The sequence below is a fragment of the Micromonas pusilla genome (genome assembly GCF_000151265.4).
Source record: "Micromonas pusilla CCMP1545 genomic scaffold MICPUCscaffold_9, whole genome shotgun sequence".
NCBI classification, from domain to species: domain Eukaryota; kingdom Viridiplantae; phylum Chlorophyta; class Mamiellophyceae; order Mamiellales; family Mamiellaceae; genus Micromonas; species Micromonas pusilla.
This window is the reverse complement of record NW_003315890.1, coordinates 601,003-626,038: the sequence shown is the minus strand read 5'-3', so window position 1 is coordinate 626,038 and position 25,036 is coordinate 601,003. Positions and strand designations below refer to the sequence as shown.

The 25,036-nt window shown below is 68.9% G+C and overlaps 13 protein-coding genes across 13 annotated transcripts; 7 read left to right on the top strand and 6 right to left on the bottom strand.

Annotated features, from left to right (window-relative positions):
* Window positions 1-556: 556 nt before the first annotated feature.
* Window positions 557-1,267, top strand: MICPUCDRAFT_70257 (uncharacterized protein; the record flags this gene model as incomplete). Its single annotated transcript, XM_003061196.1, has 1 exon — window positions 557-1,267. One exon carries the CDS (start codon window positions 557-559, stop codon window positions 1,265-1,267), a length of 711 nt encoding a protein of 236 aa, XP_003061242.1.
* A 223-nt stretch (window positions 1,268-1,490) lies between these two features.
* MICPUCDRAFT_63447 (histone acetyltransferase complex component) lies at window positions 1,491-3,053 on the bottom strand (the record flags this gene model as incomplete). Its single annotated transcript, XM_003060929.1, has 1 exon — window positions 1,491-3,053. The coding sequence occupies one exon, from the start codon at window positions 3,051-3,053 to the stop codon at window positions 1,491-1,493; it is 1,563 nt and encodes a 520-aa protein (XP_003060975.1).
* Window positions 3,054-3,408: 355 nt separating this feature from the next.
* On the top strand, window positions 3,409-4,438 carry MICPUCDRAFT_28341 (uncharacterized protein). Its single transcript, XM_003061195.1, has 2 exons — window positions 3,409-3,559; window positions 3,684-4,438. The coding sequence occupies exons 1-2, from the start codon at window positions 3,410-3,412 to the stop codon at window positions 4,377-4,379; spliced, it is 846 nt and encodes a 281-aa protein (XP_003061241.1). The 5' UTR covers window position 3,409; the 3' UTR covers window positions 4,380-4,438.
* A 55-nt stretch (window positions 4,439-4,493) lies between these two features.
* On the bottom strand, window positions 4,494-5,438 carry MICPUCDRAFT_60773 (uncharacterized protein; the record flags this gene model as incomplete). The annotated part of the gene is made up of 1 exon (XM_003060928.1): window positions 4,494-5,438. The coding sequence occupies one exon, from the start codon at window positions 5,436-5,438 to the stop codon at window positions 4,494-4,496; it is 945 nt and encodes a 314-aa protein (XP_003060974.1).
* A 156-nt stretch (window positions 5,439-5,594) lies between these two features.
* MICPUCDRAFT_60772 (uncharacterized protein) lies at window positions 5,595-6,654 on the top strand (the record flags this gene model as incomplete). The annotated part of the gene is made up of 2 exons (XM_003061194.1): window positions 5,595-6,371; window positions 6,481-6,654. 2 exons carry the CDS (start codon window positions 5,595-5,597, stop codon window positions 6,652-6,654), a joined length of 951 nt encoding a protein of 316 aa, XP_003061240.1.
* Window positions 6,655-6,676: 22 nt separating this feature from the next.
* On the bottom strand, window positions 6,677-7,436 carry MICPUCDRAFT_60771 (uncharacterized protein; the record flags this gene model as incomplete). Its single annotated transcript, XM_003060927.1, has 1 exon — window positions 6,677-7,436. The coding sequence occupies one exon, from the start codon at window positions 7,434-7,436 to the stop codon at window positions 6,711-6,713; it is 726 nt and encodes a 241-aa protein (XP_003060973.1). The 3' UTR covers window positions 6,677-6,710.
* Window positions 7,437-8,196: 760 nt separating this feature from the next.
* On the top strand, window positions 8,197-9,456 carry MICPUCDRAFT_19557 (uncharacterized protein; the record flags this gene model as incomplete). Its single annotated transcript, XM_003061193.1, has 1 exon — window positions 8,197-9,456. A coding segment is annotated over one exon (1,260 nt), but the record flags the coding sequence as incomplete, so codon positions are not given.
* A 1,055-nt stretch (window positions 9,457-10,511) lies between these two features.
* MICPUCDRAFT_4421 (uncharacterized protein) lies at window positions 10,512-11,618 on the top strand (the record flags this gene model as incomplete). The annotated part of the gene is made up of 3 exons (XM_003061192.1): window positions 10,512-11,153; window positions 11,214-11,379; window positions 11,440-11,618. Coding segments are annotated over 3 exons (987 nt in total), but the record flags the coding sequence as incomplete, so codon positions are not given.
* MICPUCDRAFT_60768 (uncharacterized protein) lies at window positions 11,612-13,081 on the bottom strand. Its single transcript, XM_003060926.1, has 4 exons — window positions 12,924-13,081; window positions 12,682-12,794; window positions 12,053-12,601; window positions 11,612-11,880 (listed from the first exon to the last, which is right to left on the bottom strand). Exons 1-4 carry the CDS (start codon window positions 13,051-13,053, stop codon window positions 11,740-11,742), a joined length of 933 nt encoding a protein of 310 aa, XP_003060972.1. The 5' UTR covers window positions 13,054-13,081; the 3' UTR covers window positions 11,612-11,739.
* A 275-nt stretch (window positions 13,082-13,356) lies between these two features.
* On the top strand, window positions 13,357-18,260 carry GWD2 (carbohydrate-binding module family 45 protein; the record flags this gene model as incomplete). The annotated part of the gene is made up of 2 exons (XM_003061191.1): window positions 13,357-13,459; window positions 13,622-18,260. Exons 1-2 carry the CDS (start codon window positions 13,410-13,412, stop codon window positions 18,258-18,260), a joined length of 4,689 nt encoding a protein of 1,562 aa, XP_003061237.1. The 5' UTR covers window positions 13,357-13,409.
* Window positions 18,261-18,455: 195 nt separating this feature from the next.
* Window positions 18,456-20,268, bottom strand: MICPUCDRAFT_48103 (uncharacterized protein; the record flags this gene model as incomplete). The annotated part of the gene is made up of 1 exon (XM_003060925.1): window positions 18,456-20,268. Exon 1 carries the CDS (start codon window positions 20,253-20,255, stop codon window positions 18,456-18,458), a length of 1,800 nt encoding a protein of 599 aa, XP_003060971.1. The 5' UTR covers window positions 20,256-20,268.
* A 143-nt stretch (window positions 20,269-20,411) lies between these two features.
* MICPUCDRAFT_60765 (uncharacterized protein) lies at window positions 20,412-23,903 on the top strand (the record flags this gene model as incomplete). The annotated part of the gene is made up of 1 exon (XM_003061190.1): window positions 20,412-23,903. The coding sequence occupies one exon, from the start codon at window positions 20,412-20,414 to the stop codon at window positions 23,901-23,903; it is 3,492 nt and encodes a 1,163-aa protein (XP_003061236.1).
* Window positions 23,904-24,063: 160 nt separating this feature from the next.
* On the bottom strand, window positions 24,064-24,921 carry CBR/ELIP3 (early light induced protein-like 5, chloroplast precursor; the record flags this gene model as incomplete). Its single annotated transcript, XM_003060924.1, has 1 exon — window positions 24,064-24,921. The coding sequence occupies one exon, from the start codon at window positions 24,919-24,921 to the stop codon at window positions 24,064-24,066; it is 858 nt and encodes a 285-aa protein (XP_003060970.1).
* Between the last annotated feature and the right edge of the window lie 115 nt (window positions 24,922-25,036).

Below are 25,036 nucleotides of genomic sequence, written 5' to 3'. Positions count from 1 at the left end.
CGCGCTCGTCGGGATGAACGCCTCGCCGGTGCCCGGCGGGTGGTGGAACGGCACGATCGTCAACTCCAGCGCCGTCGACGGCGCGGGCGACGCGCCGCGCTTCGAGCTGCAGGCCATCACGGACGACGCGCGCCGCGCGCTCACGGACGTCGTCCTCGGCGCGCTCAAGTCCGCGTGCGCGTCGTACGCGCCGGAGAGAGGGTTCGAGGCGGAGGCGGCGCAGGAGCTCCTCGCCGCGGTGGCGGAGACGTCGACCCGAGAGTGGCTCGAAAAGATGACGGCGGCCACCGCGGAGGAGGGCGGGATCGCCGGCGAGGTCGACGTCGCCGACGCCGAGACCGAGGACGGCGCGATGGTCACGCGCGCGGGCGACCTCGCCGCGGAGCTGATCCAGTTCCGCGAGGTGGAGTCCCCCGGGAGCAAGACGGCGCTGTACGTCAACCTGCTGTCGCACGTCGCCGCGCTCTCGAAGGAGGAACCGGATCCTGCCGCGGAACCCGCGGAGACTCCTTCGACCGCTCGCCGTGCGACGACACCGAAAGTGCGCGACGGCGAGATGGCCGAGGCTGCGATCGAGCTCGCGTCCGTCGCCAAGGCGCGCGCGGACGACGCCGCGTCGCGTTCCATGGCGGCGATCACGGTCTCCGTGCTCGAAGACGTGACGCTTCGAATCTCCGAGGCGGTGACGTCCGCGTATCTGTCGCGCGTCCGCGAGTCCGCGTCCGCGCCCGCGGTGCAGCGCAGCGAGCTCGCGCGCGGGGTGGACCGCCGCGAGAAGAAGCGCAGCGCGGAGTTGGCGAGGAAGACCGCGGCGCTCGCGGCGGCCTCCGCGTCGCGCGTCGTGAGGTACGCCCTCGCGTTGACGCCGCGGTTGAAGGCGACGCGCGCGCTCGAAAAGTTCCGGAACGAAGTGAAGCTCCAAGCGTGGGTCGATCGCAACTACACGGACGTCGTCGCGATGTACGAGGACTGGCACGATCTCGTCGGCGTGGACGCGAACGGGAACATCGTCCGTCGGCGGATTAGCATCTGCCGGCACAGCGAGCTCGACCGGGTGAAAGGGTTGAGGCTCATCGTGAGCGTGTTTCTCGAGTTGGCGGACGTGATCGTCCCCGTCTCGAGGGCGTTCCTGAGCCGCGCGCAGCAGTTCACGTCGTGGCTGCTCGTGACGCTCATCGGGAGGTCGCTCGGGCTGGTGTACCGCGGGATCAAGGAGAGCATGGGCGGCGGCGGTAACAACGCGGACAACAAGCCGAGGTTCGCGTGAGGCGGCCGCGAGCGCAGACGTACTACGCGAGCGCGGACGCCCGGGCGGTCGGGCTCTTCTATTTAAACGCGACTTTCCTTCTCGCGTTCGACGAACGCGAGACCGAAAGCGTTTGTTATGAATAACACTCATCGAGAGAACGTTCATCGTTCGCGCCGCGCGATTCGTTCGTCGCGTCGCCGCTACGCGCGCGCGTTGCTAAGTCGGGGTACGCGCGCGTCCGTCACTCGTCGTCTTGTTCTTTTTCCGCGTCCTTCCCCCCGTTCGGATCCGTGATCCATCCGTTGCTCAACAGGAGCTCGTACGTCCGCGTCGCCTTCACGGGCTCGACCGCGAACTTGTACCGCACGTCCGCGCGCCTCAGCGGCTCCCCGTCCGCGCTCGCGCGCATCATCGCCTCTTTCATCGCGAGATACTGCACCGGGAGCAGTCGGTTGTGCGTGCACAGATCCTGCTCGCGTTTCGAGAGGAGCTCCACGCCCGGGAGCTTCGCGAGATCCAGCGGCAGCGGCGCTTTCCTCCTGCCGCCGCCGCCGCCGCCCGATGACGCGCCGGCGCCGGCGCCGGGCTTCGGCGGTTCCCCCCCGGGCGCCCCCGGAGGCGCGGCGACGAACCCGTCGCGGCTGAGGTACTTGTTCGCCCTCGCCGCCGCCGCCGCCGCCGCGCCCTTCGCGGGCGTCTCCGCCGCTCGGATCCGCGCGTGCTCCGCGATCCTCGCGCGCTTGTCCGAGTCGTATTGCTCTCCCTCGCGTATCGTCCGGCACCCCGCGCGGCGATACTCCTTCAGCTCCGCGATGCGATTCCGAATCCGGCTCTCGGCGGCGAGCCCTTCGAGCATGATCTCGTACTCGTTCGGCTCCAAGAACCGCGCGAACACCCTGACCGCGGCGTGGATGTCTCTCTCCTGCGGCGTGCGCTTCCTCTCCAGCGCCTGCTGCCGCTTTACGTTCAACAACCCGCGGTCGATGATGAACTGCTTCCGCTTCCGTCTCTCCTCGAGGCGGCGGTTGTAGATCTCGATCATGCGCAGTTTGAGTTTCCTGTCGAGCTCGGTGTCCGTGTCGCGGAACTCCATCTCCGCGAGCGGGAGCTCCGCCTCGACGTCGTACTCCGGATCGAACTCGTCCCGCTTCACGTTATACCCCGTGAGATCCTGCGCGTTCCCCCAGTGCCGCTCGTCCCCCGGCCGCGAGAACGACGCGAGCGTCCGCTCTCGTTCCGCGTCCTCCGGGTCCGTTTTCCCCCGCTTCTTACCCTCTTCCGCGTCCTTCGGCTCCTCCTTGACGTAGTCTTTCCCCAGGAGGCGCTTCATGTCCGGCAGCGGCGTCGTGGGCGAGTTCACGTACGTCTCGAAGTAGTGGTCGTGGCACTGCATCTTGCTCTTCGCGCCCCCCACGTGCTCCGCCACCTCGGTCCAGTTCCCGAGCCCGTAGATCTCGATCGCTTCGAGAAGGAGCACCTCCTCGTCCGCGCCCCAGTCCATCGTAAACAGCGGGAAGGAGATGTTATCGATGACGTGGTACGGATGGCACGCCTTGTGCGGGTGCGGCTCCACGCCGACGGAGAAGCACTCCGCGCACAGGTCCATCTCCGCGCACTCCGCGCATTTGATTCGAACGACGTTGCTGATGTCCTTCTGGCAGTAGTTGCAGTGGAACAGCGCGCGCTTCGGCTCGGACGGGTTCACCTTGGTCATCGCGTTCTCCGTCGGGCATCGGCGGCGTTTGGGCTGCTGGTGGAACCCGCCCGCGCCGAACCCGGACGGGCCGCCGCCGGGGCCGCCCATCGTTCAACTCGCGTCTCGGCGCGGTCGCTCGGTTGCCTTTTCAAAGGGGAGCGCGGCGCGGGCGGAAAAAAAGAATCCGATCGGCCGAGCGCCCGCCCCTCTTCGCGATCGATCGACCCCGCGATCCGCGCGCGGCGTCGGTCGCGAGACGCTCTCGATGCGCGCCGCGCGGCGACTGCGCGCGTGCGGGCGCTTACCCCCGCTCGGCGACTCGTGCGCGCGCGCGCGTCGTTATGACGCGGCGTCAGCGCGCCGCGCGCCCCGAGGGATTTCGAACGTCCTTCTCGCTTCGAGCGATCAGCTTGCTGTGAGTTGACGCCGGCGTCGCGTTCGCCACTAGTGTTTGTGGCGCAGCCATGGGCGCGTCCGACGCGCTCGTGGCGCGGTTCGTCAGCGAAGGCGCGGGCGCGAGCGGCCAGGACGCGGTGGACCTGATCACGCGCGCGACGGGCGCGCCGGGTCTCTACTACTTCAGCGAGCTCCTCGATCTCCCCGGGGTGAAGCAGGCGCGTCGCGCGCCGACGCGAGCGTCGAGGAAACAACGTCCGATCCCTCCTCCCTCCCCGCCGACGCGCGATCTGATCGATCCGACCGCCCCCGCCCCTCCCTCGCCCCCCCTCCACGCCGCAGCTCGAAGGCACCGCGCACGAGCCGCACCTCCGCCTCCTCAGATGCTTCGCGTGGGGCACGCTCCCGGAGTACCGCGCGGACGCGCGCCTCCCTCCGCTGACGGACGCGCAGCTCGCGAAGCTCCGAACGCTGACGGTCGTGTCGATGGCGACCGAGCATAAGACGCTCGCGTACGCCGATCTCGCCGCCGCGCTGGAGATCTCCTCCGTGCGAGCGCTGGAGGACTTGCTCATCGACGAGTGCGTCGTCACCGGGCTCGCGCGAGGCAAGCTGGACCAGCGCGCGGAGCGCTTCGAGGTCCTGGGCGCCGCGGGGCGGGACGTCCCGCCCGAGCGGTTCGACGCGCTCGTGGACGCCGTCGCGGATTGGCGCGAGAACGTCGCGGGCGCGCTGTCGGGTCTGGACGAGAAGATCGCGTGGGCGCGGCGGGACATCGAGGAGCGGGAGAGGCATAAGGCGGCGCACGCGGAGAGGGTGGAGGCGGTGAAGAAGACGGTCAAGACGGACGCCGATCGCGGCGGCGGCGGCGGTGGTCACGGCGGCGGCGGGGGCGGGGGCGGCGGCGGTCACGGCGGCGGCGGCGGCGGCGGCGGTCACGGAGGCGCGGGAGGAGGAGGCGGCACGAGCGAGGACGACGGCGTCGACCTCATGGACGAGGACTTCAGGAGTGGCCTAGGGACGAAGCGACGACGGTAGACTAGAAGAAGACGCGACGCGACGCGACGGCGACGGCGAAGGACGAACGAACTCGAATCGAAGCGCGCGCGAGCGAATCCGATATCCGAAAACGCAAACGTCCCGCCGCGCCCGCTAGACTACTTTGATGACTATCTTTCCGCGCGCGCGTCGGCTCTTCTGCCGCGCGAACCCGAGGTTCACGCCGCTCAAGTCCAGCTCGAACACCCTGTCGATCACCGGCGACGGTTCCCCCCCCAGGAGCTCCACGATCTTCGTCAGCTCCTCGCCGTCCTGCCGCGTCAACATCAGCCGATCGCGTTCCCCACGCCCCCACCCCGTCAGCGTCGCGAACCACTCGCCGAACCCGCCGTTGATCGCGACGCGGCGACCGCGCGGCTCCGCGAGCACGTCCATCCCGAACCCGCGGTAGTCCTCCCCCGCGCCGCTCCCGCTCGCGGCGTCGTACACGAGGTCGAACCGCCGCGTGAGAAGCTCTTGCATGCGCTCGTCGTCGGCGTAGTCGAACGCCTCCGTCGCGCCGGCGTCGGCGCACAGCTGTGCGTTGCGCGACGAGCACACGGCGACGATCTCCGCGGCGCCGCCCGCGGCCGCGAGCTGGCACGCGGCGAGGCCGCAGCCGCCGCTCGCGCCGATGATCAGCACGCGCGCGCCGGGCCGCATCTCGCCGTGCTCGAACAAGGCCTGGTAGGACGTGACGTACGCCGTCGGCATCGCCGCGGCGTCGACGAACGTCATCGTCTCCGGCTTGGACGCGAGCTTGCTCGCGTCCGCGAGCGCGTACTCCGCGACGCTGCCGCCGGTGGCGAACCCGAAGACCTCGTCGCCCACGTCGAACGCCGCGCCGGGCGGCGCGCCGGGTGCGACGGCGTCGACGACGCCCGCGACGTCGATGCCCGCGATCGGACCGGCGACGAGTTTCGGGAGTTTGTAATCGACGGGGTTCGTCCCCGCGGCGTGCACCTTGACGCGGACCTGCCCGGGCTCGGTCGGCGACGGGATCGGGACGTCGCGCTGGTGCATGATGAGCCCGTTGCCGAGTCGCACGGCGGCCTGCATGACGAGGGACCGGTCTCGAGAGACGAACGCGGCGGCGCGCGGAGGACGACTGGTGACGCGGTTGGAAGCACGTCGAAAGCGCTCAGCCTTCTCGAACAGAAACGACCGTCGGTCGCGTCGATCGTCGTTCCCAGGCAGATCTCGTCATCACTCGACATGGCGCCCGCCGCCGCCGCGCCCGCGGCCCCGAGCGACGAGGACCGATCCTCGCACAGGTTCTACATCACCCCGCTGCGGCACACGAAGACGCTCTACCTCATACGGCACGGCGAGGGGTACCACAACCTGCACGGCGAGAAGGATCACGCGCAGTACGCCTCCGAGAAGTTCTTCGACGCGTCGCTCACGCCGAAAGGATGGGAGCAGTGCGCGGCGCTCAAGGCGCACCTCGAGAGCGCGAAGACCCCGGACGGGCGCGAGAGCTTGCTCGACCGGATCGAGTGCGTCGTCGTGAGCCCGCTGACGCGCGCGCTCGAGACCGCGGTCGGCGCGCTGGGCGGGGACGATCTCGACGCCGACGCCGCCGCGAAAGCCGCCGCCGACGGCGCGCCGCCGCCGCTGATGATCGCGTCGGACGCGGAGGAGGACGTCCGCCCCGGTCACGCCGCGGTCGCGATGAACACGAACACGATCCGCGCGCCGCTGCCGTTCATCGCGTGCGAGCTGTGCAGGGAGCATATCGGGAAGAACCCGTGCGATCGACGACGCGACGTCGCGAGCTATCGCGCGGCGTTTCCCGGCGTCGACTTCTCCGACGTGACGAAGGAGAAGGACGTGCTGTGGGGCACGATGTGCGAGACCAACGACGACATGGCGCGCCGCGCGCACACATTTCTGGAGTGGGTGATGCGACGGCCGGAGCAGCACGTCGCGGTCGTGACGCACAGCGCGTTCATGAGCACGATGTTGAGGTCTTTCGGCGCGACGGATCAGGTGCGTTCTATACAAACGTACACTATTTCACCCATCGCCCGGTTTCAACACTTGATCGCTCCCCCTTTCAACTGACCGGTGAACTGTTTTTGTATGGAATGGCCCTCAGCTCGGGACGGCGCCCGCCGCGGTCAAGGGGGAGACGCACCGGTGGCCGAACAATTGCGAGATGCGGCCGGTGGTGGTCGTGGATCCGTCGGGGGGGGGTGGGGTGGAGCCGATGTTCTGGCCGGGGGGGGAGCCGCACGAGGAGTGGGACGTGAAGAGGCCGGGGGAGGTGTGATGACTCGTCCGCGCCGCGCTCATTTTATTTTTGGCGCTCACCAGTCTAAATGTATTTCATAACGAGTCCCTAGGCTTCTGCTTATTCCACTGCATATATATAGCATTCACCGATCGTTCGTGAATCCCTGCGATCTCCTCGTTGGTCTTCCCCTCTCTCTTCTCCCGCGCGAGCTGCTCCTTCTCTTCTTCCGTCCATTTTTTCCCACTATTCTTCGGGTGACTCGTATGACTAACAGACAAATTGTCAAAGGAAAAAAGCAACTCGTCCTCTGCTCTCGCATGCTCTTCGCGTTCTCGGGCTTCCTCTAGGTCTCTCCGCACCATCTCTTTCCTCCGCCTGCAATTGATGCTCTTATGCCCTGCCTCCCTGCACACGAAACACGAATCCGTCCACGTGCACCACTTATCCTTCAACGTCTTCGCTTGATGCTCGGGGAGGTTTGGTTTGCTGAACGTCCCACCTCGGACCTTATCGATGCCGTACTCGCACATCATCCGCTCCGTGATCGCGTCCTCGGCCGTCGGCTCTGTCATCGTTTCTACGAAATAGATCGCGTCGTCGCCGGGGATGGGCTTATGCTTCGCCGTCCACGCCCAGGTGTTGCACCCTCGGCGGTGCTTCTCCAAGCGTCCTCGCACGTCGGTGGTTTTCCCGACGTAAAAACAATCATCCTCCAGTTTAAGGACGTAGATGTGCTGGGTCGCTGTCTCGGTCCCCGCGGCGTCGGCGGGCGTCGAGCGGGGCGGGCGTGCGGCCGCTTCTAACGATGGAGCGAGCATGACGTCGCGAGATTGACTCCTCCTCCCTAGCGCGCCCTCGAGAGTGGGGCACCAAAGTTGGCACCCCGGTTTTTTCGGAGCCAACGCGGATCTCGGGGCGCAAAAATCGCCCGCGCTTTTTTCAAAAACCTCGACTACGTGCCCTCAGCCCGTCGTCGCGCGCGACCGCACTAGCGAACGCGCGCGAGCACGCCCCCGGAGCGTCTCCGAGGCGACCATGGAGAAAGACGCAGGTGAGATCCCGCCCGCGCGCCCACCCCTCGCGCGACGCGCGCGGCCTGGTAGCCCTCGACCGCGCGCGTTGGACTAATCATAATGCGACGCCGGCTGCGCTCGGCCGCCACGTCGTCGGGGATCCCGACGCCGCGCGCCGTCCCCGCGCGCGTCGTCCTCGCGATCGCGCGCGCTCGACGCGCCCGATCGCCCCGCGCGCGTCGCCGCGCCCCCGATCTCTCCCTCGCGTCGCCTCCCCGAACGCCGTCCCCGCGCCGCGGCGTCCCCGCGCTGACGCGATCGTCGCGCGCTTTTTCCCATCCATCCATCCTCCCTCCTCGCAGCGGCGGCGGCGGCGGCGGCGACCGCGGCCGCGACGAACGGCGTCGTCCCCGAGCCACCCCCCGACGCGTCCACCGCGGCGGGAGTGGTCCCGCCGCCGCCGCCGTCGGAGGCGTGCCCGACGGAAGCGTGCTGGGACGCCGTCCGCGCGGACGTCGGCGACTTCGCCGCGTGGACGGCGCTCATCGCGTCGGGGGAGAAGACATCCTCCGTCGAAAAGATTCGCGCCGTCTACGACGCGTTTCTCGCGGAGTTCCCGCTCTGTTACGGGTACTGGAAGAAGTACGCGGACGCGGAGACGCGACTCGCGGGCGGGGCGAAGACCGGAGAGGTGTACGAGCGCGGCGTCGCCGCGGTGCCGTACAGCGTCGACCTGTGGACGCACTACTGCGCGCACGCGGTGGGCGCTCGCGCGGACGCGGATCACGTCCGAGGGCTGTTCGAACGCGGCCTCGCGTACGTCGGGACGGACTGGCTGTCGCACCCGCTGTGGGATGCGTACGTAGACTTCGAGCAGAACAGCGGGTGCGGGTCCCCGCGGCACGTCGCGGAGGTGTACACGCGCGTCCTTCAGGTTCCGAGCCGCGAGCTCGATCGGTATTGGACAAAGTTTTGCGAGTACGTCGAGGGGAGGAAAGCGGACGCGCTCGCGAGCGAGGACGAGCTCGCGAGCATCGCCGCGGAGGTGCGCGCGAGCGCGCCGCCGGCGGCGGCCGCGACCGGCGCGGGCGGCGGCGACGCCGCGACCGGGAACGGCGCGGAGGAGGCGGCCGCGGCGGCGGCGGAGGCGGCGGCGACGGCGGACCCGGGGAAGGACGCGAAGACGATCAAGTTCCGCGAGGCGCGCCGCGCGCTGTACGAGACCGCGAGCGCGCACCGCGCGATCCGCGAGCCGTTCGAGCTCCTCATCAAGCGGCCGTACTTCCACGTCAAGCCGCTCGACGACGCGCAGGTTGCGAACTGGGAGCGGTACCTCTCGCACGAGGAATCCGTCGGCGACGCCGCGAGCGTCGTGCGACTGTACGAACGGTGCCTCATCCCGTGCGCGTCGTACCCCGCGCTGTGGCTGCGGTACGCGTCGCGGACGGAGCGCGACCAGGGCGTGGAGCCCGCGCGAGCGGTGCTGCAGCGCGCGACCAGGGTGTTCGTGAAGCGCGAGCTCGACGCGCACTTGGCGCTCGCGGCGTTTGAAGAGCGCGCCGGCGACGTCGCCGCCGCGAGGGAGGCGCACGCGCGGATCACCGAAGAGGTCGCGCCGGGGAGCATCCGCGCCGCGGTCGCGCACGCCAACTTCGAGAGGCGGGTGGGGCGCGCGGAGGACGCCAAGGCGGTGTACGAGCGCGCGATGGCGGTCGAGCGCAGTAAGGAGGGCGCGGAGACGCCGACGTACGGGTGTTTAGTGAACCAGTACGCCGCGTTCGTCGCGGAGGCGCTGGGCGACCCCGCGGGCGCGCGAGACGTGTACGAGGGCGCGTACGTCAGCGCGAGCGGGAACGCGCTCGTGTGGGAGGGTGGGATCCATCACGAGAGGACGCGCGGGGATTTGAGCGCGAAGGAGAGGCTGCGGCGCGTGACGGCGCTCGTCGATCGGTGCTGCGGCGGCGGCGGCGGCGGCGGCGGCGGCAAACGCGATTCCGGCGACGAGAAGAAAGAGACGACCGCGACGAACGGCGACGACGGCGACGACGACGCCGGCGGCGTGCCCGTGGACGAGCGAGAGCGGTTCTCGCTCATGGCGTGCGAGTACGCGGACCTCGTCGGGGACGTCGACGACGTCGCCGCCGCGGAGGCGAAGCACCGCGAGCGTTTCCCGCGAACGGTCGAGGCGGAGGCGGCGCGGAGTCGGAAGCGCGCGCGCGAGACGCAGGGCGGCGGTGGCGCGGGCGGCAAGACCGCGAAGGTGGACCCCGCGGCGGCGGCGGCGGCGGCGGCGGCGCAAGCGCAGGCGGCGGCGTACTACGGGTACCAGTATCCGCAGGCGACCGCGGCGGCGGCGGCGGGCGGCGGCGCCGCGTATCAGGCGCGTTCTATACACTGGTCCCCATACGACCCCGTCGGCGTGGTGAACGCCGTTCCTTAAGGACTTTGCCCGGCGTTTCTCTCCGCCCATCCCTCGCTTTCAATCCCCACCCTCGACGCCTTTCAACTCCAACTGACGCCTATGAACTCCACCCCGACGTTCGCTTGTATGGAATGGCCCTCAGTACCCGAGCGCGCAGGGCGCGCAGGCGGGGTATTACAACGCGTACTGATTTGATGTGTTTCGTTCGTTCGTTTCTTCTGTCTTTGACGACGTCGACGCGAGCGCGGAAGCGGTCGCGTCGACGTCGCGCAGCAGTCGGCGCGGGCCGCGCCCGGGCCGACGTCCGCGTCCACGCAATTAGCACATATAATTTTTATCTTCAGCAAGAATTTATACCACGACCTACGTGTACGCCCTTCGAGCACGCTCACTTCCTCGCGCGCGGCGCGTCGTCGTCACCCCGCCCACGCGAAGACCTTCCCAGCACGCGCGCGCGCGACATGCCTCCGACGGGCATCACCGTCGTGACCGGCTTCCTCGGCGCCGGGAAGACGACGCTCGTGAACTACGTCTTAAACGCGGACCACGGGTATCGCATAGCGGTCATCCTGAACGAGTTCGGCGCCGAGCTCGGCGTGGAGAAGATGCTCGTGCAGGACAAGAAAGGCGGCGACGACGACGCAGCGGTCGAGGAGTGGGTGGAGATGAACAACGGCTGCGTGTGCTGCACCGTGAAAGGGAGCCTGATACAGACGATAGACTCGCTCATGGAGCGCCGCGCGCGGAGCGGGAAAAAGTTCGACTTCATCCTCCTCGAGACGACCGGGCTCGCGGACCCCGGACCGGTCGCGCAGGAGCTCTGGGTCGACGACGAGCTCCTCGAAGAAGACGGCGCGGTCCTCGACGCGGTCGTCACCCTCGTGGACGCGTCGAACATCGCGAAGCAGCTCAGAGAGGGGAAAGAGGCGGCGCTGCAGATCGCGCACGCGGACGTGATCGTCCTGAACAAGCTCGACCTCGTCTCCGAGAGCGACGCGGACGAGATCGAGCGAACGCTGTCCACGATGAACGCGGAGGCGAAGATCGTCCGGTCGACGCGAAGCGTCGTCGCGCTGGAGCACGTTTTGAACCAAGGCGCGGTGACCGTCGCGGGGAGACGCGGCGCGAGGCCGACTTTGGGCGAGCACGCGACGAAGGAGGCGACGGGGCGCGGGTTCTGGGCCAAGGGCGTGGAGAGGTACATGCCGGGGAACGTCGCCGCGAGCGCGGTGCACGACGCCGGCATACGGACGGTGTGTCTCGCGGTCGAGGGGCGGATCGACGTCCGGAAGTTCGAGACGTGGCTGGAGGGGTTGCTGTGGGAGGGTGGGGAGGGCGGCGACGACGGCGGCGGCGGCGAAGGCGAAGGTGGCGGCGGCGGCGAAGGGACGAAGCTGGCGGTGCTCCGAGCGAAGGGCGTCCTGTTCGCGCACGACGACGACGGCGCGACGGAGGCGAAGAAAATACTGCAGGCGGTCAGGGAAGTGTACGAGATCACCCCGGGGCCGCCGAGCGAGCCGGGGGAGAGGGAACTGAACAAGGTCGTCCTCATCGGCCGCGGGTTGCTCTCGCGCGAGAAAAAGTTGTTGGAAGGGCTCGAGAAGACCCTCGTCTAGCTTAACTTAGGAGTTCGCGAGCGAGACGCGAACGAAAGAATCGCCGCCACCCGCGCGCGGCGCGGCGCGTTTACCCGCCCCCCTCGCGAATCGCCCGCAACACCGCGACGAGCTTCGGCGCGAGCGTCGCCACGGACCCCCCATCCCCGTCCTCCGCGCGCGGATCCGCGCCGTGTCGCGCGAGCTCCGCCGCCGCGTCGTGCTGCCCCGCCTACGAGCGAATGTCGGGGTGGAGTTCAAAGGCGTCGGTTGAAGTTGAAAGGCGTCGAGGGCGGGGATTGAAAGCGAGGGCTGGGCGGAGAGACGCGCCGGGAAAAGTCTTTAAGGAACGGCGTTCACCACGCCGACGCGGTCGTATGGGGACCAGTGTAAGGAGAACGCACCTCGCACGCGACGAGAAGCGGCGTCTGCCGCACGCCGTTCCTCGCCTCGACGTCGCACGTCGCGCCCCCGGGCAAGGACCCGTCCAGCAGCGCGGCGACGATCTTGACGCGGCCCTGGCTCGCCGCGCGGTGCAGCGGCGTGCTGCCGGTCTTGTCGGCGGCGGCGACGTCGGCGCCGGCGGCGACGAGCTTCGCGAGCGTCTCGAGGTGGCCTTCGGGTCGAGGGCCCATCGTTCGAAGCGACGTCGGGGTGGAATTCGAAGGCGTCAGAAGCGGAGTTGAAAGGCGTCGCGGTATGTCGATATTGAAACCGAGGGGTGGGCGCAGAGAGACTACGGCGAGAGTCCTTAAGAAACGGCGTTCACAACACGAACGCGGTCGTATGGGAACCAGTGTGATGACATAGAACGCGCCTTTGCTCGCCGCGTAGTGCGCGGGGCGCTGCCCGCCGCTGTTCGCGGCGTTCGGGTTCGCGCCCGCGGCGAGGAGCGCGGCGACGACGCCGACGTGGCCGCACGACGCCGCGGAGTGCAGCGGCGTCCAGTCTTCCTGCGGGGGGGAGGGCGGCGGCGGCGGCGACGGACGGATGAGTCGGCGAAAGGTGGGCACCGCGCGCGGACGAAGAGAACCAGACTCGATCCGGCGATGAGATCTGGCGGTGGGACGCGCGCCTCGTCGGTCTTGTTCACGAGCCCGCGCCCGACGGCGTTCGTCAGGAAGAACTCCACGAGCTCGGTGTGCCCTGCGACGCGAGGGAGGAGGCGGGCGTGAGCGTCGGGGACGCGCGGGGACGACGGGACGGCTCGGGAGAGGGCGCGAGAGAATAATTTTTTCAACTCGTTCGGTCTCGTCGGCGTCGCGCGGCGCGCACCCGCGGCGGCGGCGACGTGCAGCGTCGTGCGCTCGTCCTCGTCCCGGTGCCTCAGCTTCTTCTCCAAGTCATCGTTCGCGAGCTCGGAGAACCACGTCGTGTTCCCCTCCGCGGCGTGTTTCTCCTCCATCGCAGCGCGTCGACTCGGCGCGACTCGGTGAGGTTCGGTGTGCCCAGCCGAGGTCCTGTCTGGGAAAGCGCGATCAGATGTGAACGTTTGACCCCGGCGAGACCGCCCCGAGCCTCGTCGGATCCGCTGGCGGCCACCGCGGCGACGGCCAATCACGACGCGGAAGTTCCGTAAAAAGTGCACATCGTGGCTGCCAGTCGGATTAACCCAAGAACGCCGGGTTTAAATGGCCGTTAAGAATGACGAAACCAAACCAAAAAGTGCCTCTCATCCGCCCCAAGCGTCGCACATCGCACGGCGCATCGCGCGCGCTCCGCACGTCTTTTTCTTGATCTGAGCACGACGATCCGACGACAATGCCCATGGGTTTCGGCGCCCTGATCGCCGCGCCCGGCGCGTCCGTCTGGTGCGCGCGCGATCGTTTTCTTCTTTCCGCGCGCCCTCGTTTTAATATCTTCACGATGATGGCCCGAAAGAAACGTTGAGATTTAACCTCGCGCGGTTTCCGCGCGTCGTCGAGCCCGTCATGACGTCCCGTCCGTCCCTCGCCCCCCCCCGCGCATCGCAGGTCCGCGAGGACATCGACGGATCGCGCGCCGGGCGGCAGACCGACGCGCGCGTCGGCTCTGAAGCCCTCGCGCGCGTCGACGTTTCTTCGCCGCCGTCGCCCCGAGACCTCCTCCTCCACCGCACTCAGCGCGGCGTCGTCGCAGGGCGTGCAGAACGCGAGCGACCTCATCGCGATCCCGCTCCCGGACGGGAGGCAGCTCATGGCGACGGTGAAGACGAACCCGCAGGGCGTGCACACGATCGCGCTCGAGTGCGAGCCCAACCGCCCGAACGGCCTCCTCCTGCACTGGGGCGTGATGCGACCCGCCACGGGTCTGGACTGGCAACTCCTCCCGCCCGAGCTGAACCCTCCGGGGACGACGCTGTACAAGAAGAAAGCGCTCCGGTCGCCGTTCCCCGCGTTCGGGCCCTTGCAGCTCGTGTTGGACCCGGGCGTGGCGGCCGTGGAGTTCTGCCTCGTCACCGCCGCGAACGAGTGGGTGAACGACGGAGGGAAGAACTTTCGCATCTCGCTCGGGGACCAGATCAAAGCCGCGGGGCTCGCGAACGCGTCCAACTCCGCGATGACCGCGGACGGGTTCAACCTCAAGGTGACGCCGCCGCCGACCGCGGATTACGCGCCGCCGTCGCCGATCCCGGCGTCGACGCCGAGCCCGGTGCACGCGACGACGCCGACGCCGACGCCGCTCGCGACGCCGACGCCGCCGCCGCCGACGCCGACGTCGGCGAAGGCGCTGATCACCGGCCTCGACATCCTCTACGGCGTCGCCGCGTACATTCGATGGGAGCAGCTCGGGAAGCCGCGCGTGGACGAGACGTCCAAGGCGAAGATCTACGGCGAGGCTGTCGAGCACGTCTCGAAGCGCCTCGCGAGCGGCGAGACCGTCGCCGCGATTGAGGCGGCGTGGGGGATACCCGCGGGCTTGGTCGAGAGGACGAACGCGACGGCGGCGGCGGCGGCGCCTGCGCCGCCGCCCGCGACGACCGCGACGCCCGCGACGCCCGCGACGCCTGCGTTCGAGTCCCCGCCCGCGCCGGCGGCGTATCAGACGCCTCCGACCGCGGCGGCGGCGGCGGCGGCGCCCGCCGCGATCATCGGCGAGGCGTCGCCGCAAGACATCGCGAACTTGTGCGAGCGACGCGCGAACGGCGCGGCGACGCTGTGGAGGAAAGAGATCAACATGGGCGCCGGCACGATCAAGCTCCTCGTGATCGAGGCGAGGAAGACGTCCGCGGGCTCGCTGCAGCTCATCGCGATGGCGCGCGCGGACGTGGACTTGGTGCTTCACTGGGCGTCCGTGACCGAGCCCGCGGGGGAGTGGCAGTCGCCCCCCGACGGGTTCTCCACGACGCCGGCGAAGTCGTGGGGGACGCAGGGCAAGAGCTGGGAGACGGAGTTCGAGAAGGAACCCGCCGCGCCGGGATGGAACGCGGTCACGATCGAGGCGCCCGTGGGGAACGACGGCCTCGTGTTTTGCATTCGCACGGCGGATTCGAAAACCTGGATCAAAGATAACGGCCAGGACTTTTACGTTTTCCCCGACGAGGCGCGTTCCAACGCGGACGTGCGCGCTTTGTACAAGGCGCGGAAAGAAGCCGAGCGAAAGAAGCGAAAGGACGCAGAACGCGCGGCGAAGCAAAAGCACCACGACCACGGCGGTCAGAAATCCAAGCACGGGGGCAAGTCCAAGCCGTTCGTCCCGCCGACGATGCCCGAGCGCCCGGGGGTCATTCAGCGCAACAAGTGGAACGCGGAAGACGTGAAGATGTCCCAGGGCGCGCTCGGCGCCGCGGGCGCGGGTCCCGTCGCCGGCGGATCCGTGCAAAACATCGTCAACGTCGAGCCCGAGTGCGAAAAGTCGCTCATGCATCGGTACAAAGCCGGAGCGGACCTGCTCCCCGGCTGTCTGTCCGACGGCGAGGCTGGCATGGTCGCCATGGCGGTGTGGTTCCGATTCATGGCGGTGAGGCAGCTCGTGTGGAACAACGACTACAACATCAAGCCGAGAGAAATCTCCGCGGCGCAGCTCAAGTGCACGGAACAGCTCGCGCGGATCCACCGCGACGAGCCCGCGCTGCGAGACGTGACGCGTCTGATCATGGCGACGATCGGCCGCGGCGGCGACGGCGACGTCGGGCAGCGCATCAGAGACGAGATCCTCGCGATCCAGCAGGCGAACAACTGCAAGGGCGGGATGATGGAGGAGTGGCATCAGAAGCTTCACAACAACACCTCCCCGGACGACGTCCCGATCTGCGAGGCGCTCCTGCTGTTCATCGCGAGCGACTGCGACATCAACGTGTACTGGGAGCACCTTCACGCGAACGGGATCGACGCGGAGCGCATGGCGTCGTACGACAGGAAGATCACCGGTTTGCCGTCGTTCAAGCCGGAGCAGTACGAGGGCCTCACCAGGGATCTGAAGGAGTATTTACGCACGCTCAAGGCGGTGCACTCCGGCGCGGACCTCGACAGCGCGTCCGAGTCCGTGCTCGGGTACCACCAAGACGCGTGCAAGGGCAAGGAGATCAACATCGCGCCCATCGACGAGGTGGCGACGCCGCGGATGCGCGAGCTCCTGCACAGCGCGCGCGGGTTTAGGGACCTGAACGAGCCGCTGCACTCGTTGGAGGCGATGCTCGAGGCCAGACGCGAGCTGTGGCCGTGGACGAAACCGAACGGAAACGACAACGGCCGCCTGAAGGACATCATCTACCTCGACCTCGCGCTCGAGTCCGCGGTGCGGCAAGTCATCGAGGGCGCGCTCGGGTCGATGGCGACGCGCGCGCCCGTGGACGTCTTGAAGATCACCGGCCTCGCGTTGGAAAACCTCGCGCTGTCCACCGGCGGAAACGACGAGCTCGTCATCTGCCTCCGGGAGTGGGATAACATCGTCAACGCCGCGATGGGCGGCGGCAGCGACTGGGCGCTTCAGGCCAAGGCGATCACGGACCGCGTGCAGAACGCCCTCGGCGCGTGCTCGACGCGGTACACGAGCGCGTTGCAGGCGACCGCCGGGGACATGGGCGGCAAGCTCGGCGTGGACGCGCACGTGCTCGGCATCTTCAGCGAAGAGATCGTGCGCGGGACCGCGGCCGCGCCGCTGTCGCAGATGTTGCGCGCGCTCGACCCGGCGCTTCGAGAGATGGCGAACATGGGGGCGTGGAACATCATCTCCCCGGTCGAGGCTGTCGGCGTCGTCGAAGTCGTGGACGACCTCGTCGCGATTCAGACCAAGACGTACTCCGTCCCGACGATTCTCGTCTCGCGCAGAGTCGGCGGCGAGGAGGACATTCCCATGGGCGTCGTCGGCGTCATCACCCCGGACATGCCGGACATCTTATCCCACGTCTCCGTGCGCGCGAGGAACGAGGGGTGCCTCTTCGCGACGGTGTTCGACGCGGGGAAGCTGCAAGAGATGGAGCAGCTCGCGGGGCAGGCGGTGACGTGCACGCCGTCCGCGTCGGCGGACGATCTCGGCGTGAGCGTCCTTCCCGGCGGCGTCGCGTCGCTCGGCGCCGCGCCGGGCGGCGGGGCGGCGGCGGGTGGCGCCTCTGGCGGGTTCGGCGGCGCGATGAACGCCCCGGCGGGTGGGATCGCGATCCGCAGGCGCGAGTTCATGGGGAGACACGCGGTGCCGTCCCCGGAGTTTACGTCCGAGATCGTCGGCTCCAAGTCGCGTAACCTGCAAGAGCTCCGAGGGAGGCTTCCGGACTGGATCAACCTCCCCGCGTCCGTGGCGCTGCCGTTCTGCACCTTCGACGCGGTCCTCGCGTCGCCCGCGAACGCGCACGTGCTGGCCGAGCTCGAGCAGTGCCGCCTCGAGCTCGGCGCGTTGGACTTTGGCGACGCGAACAAATTCGTCAACTTACTCGAACGCATGCGTCGCGCGATCGCGCAGATGGTTCCCACCTCGGAGCTTCTCAGCGAGATGCAAGCGTCGTTCGCCGCGGAGAGACTCGCGTGGCCGGAGGGGTCGCTCGGCCCGGAAGGCCGCGGCGGCGTCGGCGCGGGCGTCCACGCCTGGGCCGCGATCACGGGCGTGTGGGGGTCAAAGTACAACGAACGCGCGGTGCTGTCGTGTCGCAAAGCCGGAATCAAACACGAGGACGTGTCCATGGCGGTGTTGTGCCAGCCCGTGGTGCAGAGCAAGTACGCGTTCGTGTTGCACACGACGAACCCGCAGACGGGCGACGCGAACGAGATTTACGGCGAGATGGTGTGCGGCATGGGCGAGGCGCTCGTCGGGAACTTTGCCGGCCGCGCGCTCTCCTTCGTCGCCAAGAAGAACGACCTGTCCAACGTGAAAGTCACCGGGTTCCCGTCCAAGGCGAACGGTCTGTTCACGGACGGACCGACGCTCATCTTCCGGTCGGACAGCAACGGCGAGGACCTCGAGGGGTTCGCGGGCGCGGGTCTGTACGACTCGATTCAGATGCACGAGGCGACGTTGCGGCCGGTGGATTACTCGTTGGATCCGCTCGTCGCGGACGAAGAGTTTCGCTCGCAAGCGCTCGCGGCGGTGGCGCACGCGGCGTTCGAGATCGAGAAGGCGCTCGGGAGCGCGCAGGACATCGAGGGTTGCATCGATCAGAACGGCGCGCTGTACGTCGTGCAGACGCGGCCGCAGGTGTGAACGGCGCGCGGGTCGAGTCGGGGGGGAGTAAAAAGAATAGAACACGCGGGCCGCGCCGCGAGCACGAAGTGCGACGCCGCGCGACCACGCCGCAAGCGAAGTTTAATTTAACACATGAACGACACTCGTCGCACGCACGCACGTTTCTTAGACAACAGACTACTACAGTACGGTAAGTTATGTACACCGCGTCCGTCACCGCCTGCTGCTCTCAAAGTACAGCGGCGTCGACGGCTTCACGTGCGCCGGTCCGAACGGCCACGACCTCTCCAGCGTGTCCAGGTTCTTCTTTATCGTGTTCCGCGCCGTGAGCTGCATCTCCCACCCCGACAACAGATCGCTCGCGATCTTCTCGTTCTTCTGCCTCGTCGTCGCCTCCTCCGCGGCGATGGACGCCTTCGCGTCCGCGACGAGCGCGTCGGCGAGCGCCTTCGTCGCCGCCTTCTCCGCCCTCTCCGCCGCCGCCTTCTGGTCCATCTGCGACTGCAGAAACGCCCCGAGCGGGTTCACCGCGCCCTTGGGTTTGAACGACAGCTCCATCGCGCGGTTGTTCGTCACCTTCGGCGTGACCTCCCCGGCGCTGCCGCGTCGGAACGAGCTGAGCGCTGGGCCGTACTGGCGGTTGAATTTCGAAATCTCGACGCGGTCCAACCCTCTCGTGTGCACGCCCATCGTGCTCACCAGGTCCGCGATGCTCTCCGCGCCCTCGGGGACGCCGCTCGCCACCGCCGCCGCGCCCGCGGTCTTCGGCCGCGGCGGGAGGTCCGCGAACTTCATCGTGTTTATCGCGTTCTCGATCTCCGCGTCGATCTCCGCGTCGGCGGCGAGCGCGGCGGCTTCCGCTTTTTCCTCCTCGATCGCCGCCACCTCCTCTTCGTTCCACGCCGACTCCGGCAGCGACGGCCACAGCGCGCTCGCGGTCTCCCTCGCCGCCTCTAACGTCGCCAGGAGCGGTTTGTAGTACACGAACCGCTTCAGTCTCCCGCCCGCGTTGTCGTTCATCGCGTCGAACACCGCCTTCGCGCTGAGGTCGGCGATGAGTCCGGAGCACTCCGGGCCGTTTAAGATGCGCTCGATGACGAGCCTCCCCACCGCGCCGCTGCCGAGGCGGTCGTGCTTGGAGCAAATCTTCATGAACGTCTTCCCCGCGTCCGTTACCGCGGACCTGATCACCGCGTCCGCGGTAACGGACGCGGGCTTCACCCCCGCGGTGGCGGCGTCGAGCGCGTCGCCGTCCTCCCCGGCGAGCGCGTTTCTGCCCGCGATGGACAGGCTCGTGTTGTGCGGGTTCGCCTTGGCCGCCCTGAGCGCCTTCAGGGCTTCTTTCTTCGCGATGATGCGCTCGATCTCCGGGGTCGTGGTCGTGACCTTCTTCGTGAGCTCGTGCTTCGGGTGTATGGGAAGGAAGTGGTGCCGCGTCGACGGCGGGTGCTCGTCGGCGTCGATGCCGTAGTCGTTCAGGAAGCTCTGGTTGAATCGCATCTCGATCGGGCCGTTCACGTTGGATAAGCGCGCGAACGTGAAGTCGATGTCCACGGGCTCGCCCTCGCGCACGCACGCCGCGATCGCGGCGAAGATTTCCTTCAGCACGTGCGTCAGCGCGGACTTGTGCATCTTACATCGCCTCGCGAGCGCCAGCGAGTTGATTCGTTGATACGTCGCGGGCGTCTTGAGGTAGAACCGCGACTTGTGCTGCGGGACGGATTTGAACCTCTCGCTCAAGACGAACACCGGCGCGCGCGACGTTTGCATGCTGCCGCTGAGCGCGTCCACGCACTGCCCGATGGCGAACGACCCGAGGCCGGGCATGGACACGCCCTTGTTGTTCTTCAACACGTTGAACAAAAAATCGCAAAAGCTGAGCCACGCGCCGCGGCATTTGCGCGCGTCCAGCGCCATGCGCTGACAGTATATCCCATCCGCGACGTCCTCCGTGATCGTCGTCACGGTCGTGACGAACACGTGCTCTTCCGGTGCGACCCCCGCGCGCGTCATCGTGCGCGACGTGCGTTGCGTTGTGGCGCGGGGCGGAGCGGGGGGCGCGAGATTTCAACGGCTCTCTCGAAAAAAGTGACAACAGAGCCCGCTTCAGGTCTCGTCGGCAGATCGGCACCGTCCTCGTCAGTGCCGCTCGCGCTCCGCCGGGCGGGCATGACGCACCCGAGCGCCGCCGTCGGCGGCGGCGTCGGGTACAGGATCGGGACGTTCCGCCACAACGCGCGCGTCGCGTGCGCGCTCCTCCCCGCGGTGTTCATGCTCGCGGGCGCGGGCGGATCGCTCGTCGCGGGGACGCTCCTCGCGGGCGTGATGATCGCGTACGTCTTGGACGTCCTGAAGATGCCCGAGGGCGCGCTCGCGACGACGTGGTGCGCGCTCGCGGGCGCGTACCTCGCGTCGCTCATCTCCGGCGACGTCTTCTTCACCCCGGCGCGCTCCGACGCGGTCGCGACGATGCTCGTGGTGAACGCGGGCGCGACGCTCTTCCTGTGCGGGCTGTGGATCACGCTGCAGTTTCGCTGGGTGCAGATCTCGCACCCGGGCGTCGCGCTCGCGTCCGAGAAGCTCCTCTTCGCGCTCGCGCCGAGCGTGTGCGGGCCGATGCTGACGTGGGTCGCGTCCGCGTCCTTCGGCGCGGCGAGCGCGCCGTTCTACGCCTCCGCGGCGTTCGCGGCGTTATACCGCGCGTTCTCGCTTCCGACGCCGTCGTCGTTTCGCGTGCTTCGCGGCGCCAGCTGTACCGCCGCCGCGGCGACCTCCGCGACCCCCGCATCGGCGTCGGCGTCGGACGCGCGCGCGACTAACGCGACAACATGCATCCTGCGCCCGCGCGACGCGATGATCCACTTCCTGCTGTTCCTGCTCGTCCCGCCCGCGGCGTACGCGCGCACGCACGCGCCGACGATGTTCCCCGGCGGTTTCACGAGCGGCGGACGCGACGCCATCGTCGGCGGCGTCGACGCCGGCGCCATCGCCGAGCACTGGAGCGCCGTCTGCGCGCTGCTCTCGTTCCCGGTCGTCTTCGCGTGCGCGTGCGCGCCCGCGGGCGGGACGTGGTGGGCGGACGGCGGCGGCGGGGGGGGGGATCGAACCGGCGTCGCGCGGTCGAACTCGAAGGCGAGGACGCGAATCGCGGCGGCGGCGTTGGCCGTCTTCGTCGGCTCGGCGGAGAGCCGCGTCGTCTTCCACGGCTTCGGCGAGTACGTCCGCGTCCCAGCGCCGTGGAGCTACGTCCTCGTGACGGTCGCGCTGTACGGCGGCCTCGGCGCGTGCGTCGCCGCCGCGAGCGGCGCGTTGGGCGAGCGCGGTGGCGTCCCGACGAGAGCCGCGGCGGCGGCGTGCGCCATCGCCGGCGTCGCCGGCGTCGTCGCCGTCGGCGCGCCGCCGTGGACGTGTCCGTTCGCGGCCGCGAGCGGGTGGCACGGCGCGAGCTTCGCGACGTCGCGCGACGCGAGAAGCGGGTTCGTGTTCGTGGCTGGCGCGGGCGTCTGCGCGCACTGGTTCTTGCGGCGTAACTTCTGGGACCTGGACGTCGCCGTCGACGGCGCGCCGATGTCCGAGCTGTGTTTTTTTCTCCTCTTCTCGCTTCTGGTCGCGCTCGCGGCGCCGGGGATGGCCGCGTGCGGCGCGCGCGCGTCCTCGATCGGGACGCTGCTGTGCGTGCACGCGCTCGTGTTCGCGCGCTGCGAAGAAGCGTTGTACGCGGAGGTTTTAGAGGACGGCGAGCCGATGTATCCTCCGTACCTCGTCGTCGCGACGTCCGCGCTCGGCGTCGCGTTGAGCGAAAAGTTGAAAGCGCGAGGGACCGTCACGGACACGACGGGGTGGCTCATGAAGTGCGTGTACGCGGGGAAGCTCGCGATCGCGATGATCCCGGGCGACCGCGCGCTCGTGCCGTGCGTGCTCGTCGCGCTCGCGGCGTCGTCGCCGCACGTCGTCGACCCCGGAGTCGGAGGCGGCGGGGGCGCGAAACCGCGAAACCGCCGGATGTCCCCCGCGCGCGGCCTCGCGCACGCGGCGTTCTTAGTCTTAGCGCTGATACACGCGCGGTTCGCGGCGTTCGACGTCGTCTTCGCGATCACGGGCCACCGCCCGTCGGACGCGGTCCTGTTCGGCGGCCTCCTCGCGTGCGCGGGGATCGGCAACGCGCCGCTCGCGAGGGCGCACTTTTCGCGCTCGCGCGTCGCCGCGAGAGCGGTGACGCTGACGACCACCGCGGGCGTCCTCCTGTGCGCGCTGAAACCGCCGATGCCGTGGAAGGGCGAGATCGGGTTCTGGTACGACGAAGCGCACGTCCCGGACGCGGAGCCGGACGACGCGAACGTGTACGGCACGCGAATCGGCGCGCGCGCGGGATGGCCGTGCTGGCTCCTGATCTTCACGATTCTCGTCGCGTCGTTCGTCGCGTCGTCGCCGCCCTCGCGAGGCCTCGCTTCCGGCGCGGGCGGAGCCGAGGCGCGCTTCGTCCTCTCCGCCGCCGCGGGCGCCGCGGGCGGGGTCTACCTCGCCGTGGAGCACTTCCCCGGGTCGGACGTGCCGCTTCGGACGTCGATCGCGACGGCGTGCGCGCTCGCGGGGGTCTTCGTCGCGTTCGTGCACGCGCCGTCCGGCGGCGCCCCGCGGTGGCTGCCGCTCGTCTTCGGCGCGTACCTCGCGTGCCTCGCGGCCGCGTACGCGTCGCAGCACCCGGGGATGACCGGCGGTGGGTTTGGTGGGGAGGGAGGCGGCAGTTTTGGCGGCGGCGGCGGGCACGAGAGCGCGCACGAGAGGGCGAGGATGGAGGACGCGAGGGCGGGCGTCGCGAGCGTCCTCGCCGGGCTGTCGCTGCAGATCGCGTTCGCGCTGAAGCTCAAGGTGAGCGGGATATCGCGCGGTGCGTCGGTTCGCGATCCGAACCGTCGCGTCGACCGCGCGCGCCCCGGCCCCGGCCCCGGCGGCGTCATGCGCGGCGCGTCGAGAGGGACCGCGGTGACGGGGAAGAGCGACGGCGCATCCGCGGCCGCGGCGGGGTTCTCCTCGCCGTATCGCGCGCGAAGAAGCGCGTCAGCGGCGGCGTCGCTCGCGCACCGCGCGCTCTCGTCGTCCAACCTGGCGTGGATGCCTGTCCTCGGGAACGTCGCGACCGTCGTCGCGTACCTCGCGAGCGCGTCGTTGACGCGACGCATCGGTTCGCGAACCGACGCGGAGTCGGCGACCATCGCGCTCGCGCCGATCCTCCTCCTCCTCCACGAGGACGGCTTCTTCTTCGAGACGCTCCGCGGCGGTCGCAAGCGGTACGTCCCGCCGCTGGTCGCGACCGCGGTGTCGCTGTGCGCGTCCGCGATGGTTCGAGCGGCGCGCGGGCCGCTCCGCGGGTCGATGATTCCGCTGCCGATGATGACGACGCGTCGCGCGCCGTACGCGCTGAGGAACGTCGCGCTGACGGCGTGCGCGACGCCGTGCGTCGGGACGTTGGCGCGTTATCTGTGGAATTTCCAACGCGTCTCCGGCGGCGCGCTCGCGATGCTCGCGCCGCTGAACGCGCTGACGTTCGTCGCCGCGGACGTTCGGGCGGCGCGCGCGCTCGCGTGCGTCTCGATGGCGTGTGCGGTGGCGCAGTGGGCGATGCAGCGACGCGTGCGTTTCGCGGGGATGCGCGCGTTGTGACGAGTAGAGTGTGTAGACCATCGATAACTAGTTTCTGGATTGATGAAAGATGAAGGAATGCGTAGATTCACAAAAAATGTCTAGTTTGTCCTACTTAGTAGCGCGCGCCAGAGCGAGAGCTTCTGCAGCGAAACGAAGCTCTCGCGAAATAATACGAGAATTACATCTCCACGGCGACCGCGTCCGCGGCGGCGTCCTGCGCCGCGGACACCTCGCGCCCGAGCTCCATCGCCGCGGCCTCGACCTCCTCGACCACCGCGCCCTCGACGCGCACCGGCTCGGCGACGACAGCCGCCTCGTACGCGACAACCGCGTCGACGGCGGCGGCGTCCTCGACGACGACCGCGGGGGCCGCCGCCGCGACCGGGGCGTCGAAGTCCGCGAAGGAGGACGCCGCGGGCATCGCGACCGGAACCTCGACCTGGGCCTTGAAGGAGTCGTCGTAGAACTGGTCCGCGTTGCCGAAGGAATCGGACGCGCCGCCGAAGAGGCCGGTGATCGGGCCGCCGATCACCTTCTCGAGGACGAGCATGGAGACGAGGCCGATCATCGCGCCGCGGCCGTTCGCCTTCTCCGCGTCGATCGTCCAGGGCTTGCCCGGCTTGAGCGTCGCGGGGTCAGCCTTGTAGCCGTCCGCGTTCTGCATGCTGGGCATGAAGGACGCGAGGGTGATGAGGCCGGAGGCGAAGGCGATCGCGCCGGTGTGCGCCGCGAACTGGGACGTGAACGACTCCCCGGTGGAGAGCTCCGCGCCGAGGCCGGCGACGAAGGCGATCTGCGCGACGCGGCCGTTGATCGTCTCCGGCGCCCACGCGCCGAAGGACATGGTGTTCTTGAACGCCTCGAACTTGGAGACCGGCGCGGGCGCGGCGACCGCCTGCGCTTCCGCGGGCATGGATTCGTCCATGGACGCCTTCACGCGGAAGGACGCCTTGGACGCCTTCGCGGCGGCGCGGCCCGCGACGCGGGGCGCGACGCGGGAGGAGAGCGCGAGGGGGGAGAAGGTCATGGAGGCCATTGTGATGTTGTTGATGTTTTGATGCGTGCGTGCGTGCGTGAGCGCGTGGACGGAGTGTCGGGGAAAACGCGTCGAACCGGCGGAAAAGCGAAAACGCGAGCGACGTGGAGCCGTC

What these genes read in the sequence shown, in the direction of transcription:
- MICPUCDRAFT_28341 (XM_003061195.1), top strand. Translation starts at nt 3,410, where the DNA reads ATGGGCGCGTCCGACGCGCTCGTGGCGCGGTTCGTCAGCGAAGGCGCG. An exon ending in ATCTCCCCGGGGTGAAGCAG is followed by an intron (nt 3,560 to 3,683) that starts GCGCGTCGCGCG and finishes TCCACGCCGCAG; the next exon opens with CTCGAAGGCACCGCGCACGA.
- MICPUCDRAFT_60768 (XM_003060926.1), bottom strand. Translation starts at nt 13,053, where the DNA reads ATGGAGGAGAAACACGCCGCGGAGGGGAACACGACGTGGTTCTCCGAG. An exon ending in TCATCGCCGGATCGAGTCTG is followed by an intron (nt 12,602 to 12,681) that starts GTTCTCTTCGTC and finishes TCCCCCCCGCAG; the next exon opens with GAAGACTGGACGCCGCTGCA. An exon ending in CGCTTCTCGTCGCGTGCGAG is followed by an intron (nt 11,881 to 12,052) that starts GTGCGTTCTCCT and finishes ATTCGCTCGTAG; the next exon opens with GCGGGGCAGCACGACGCGGC.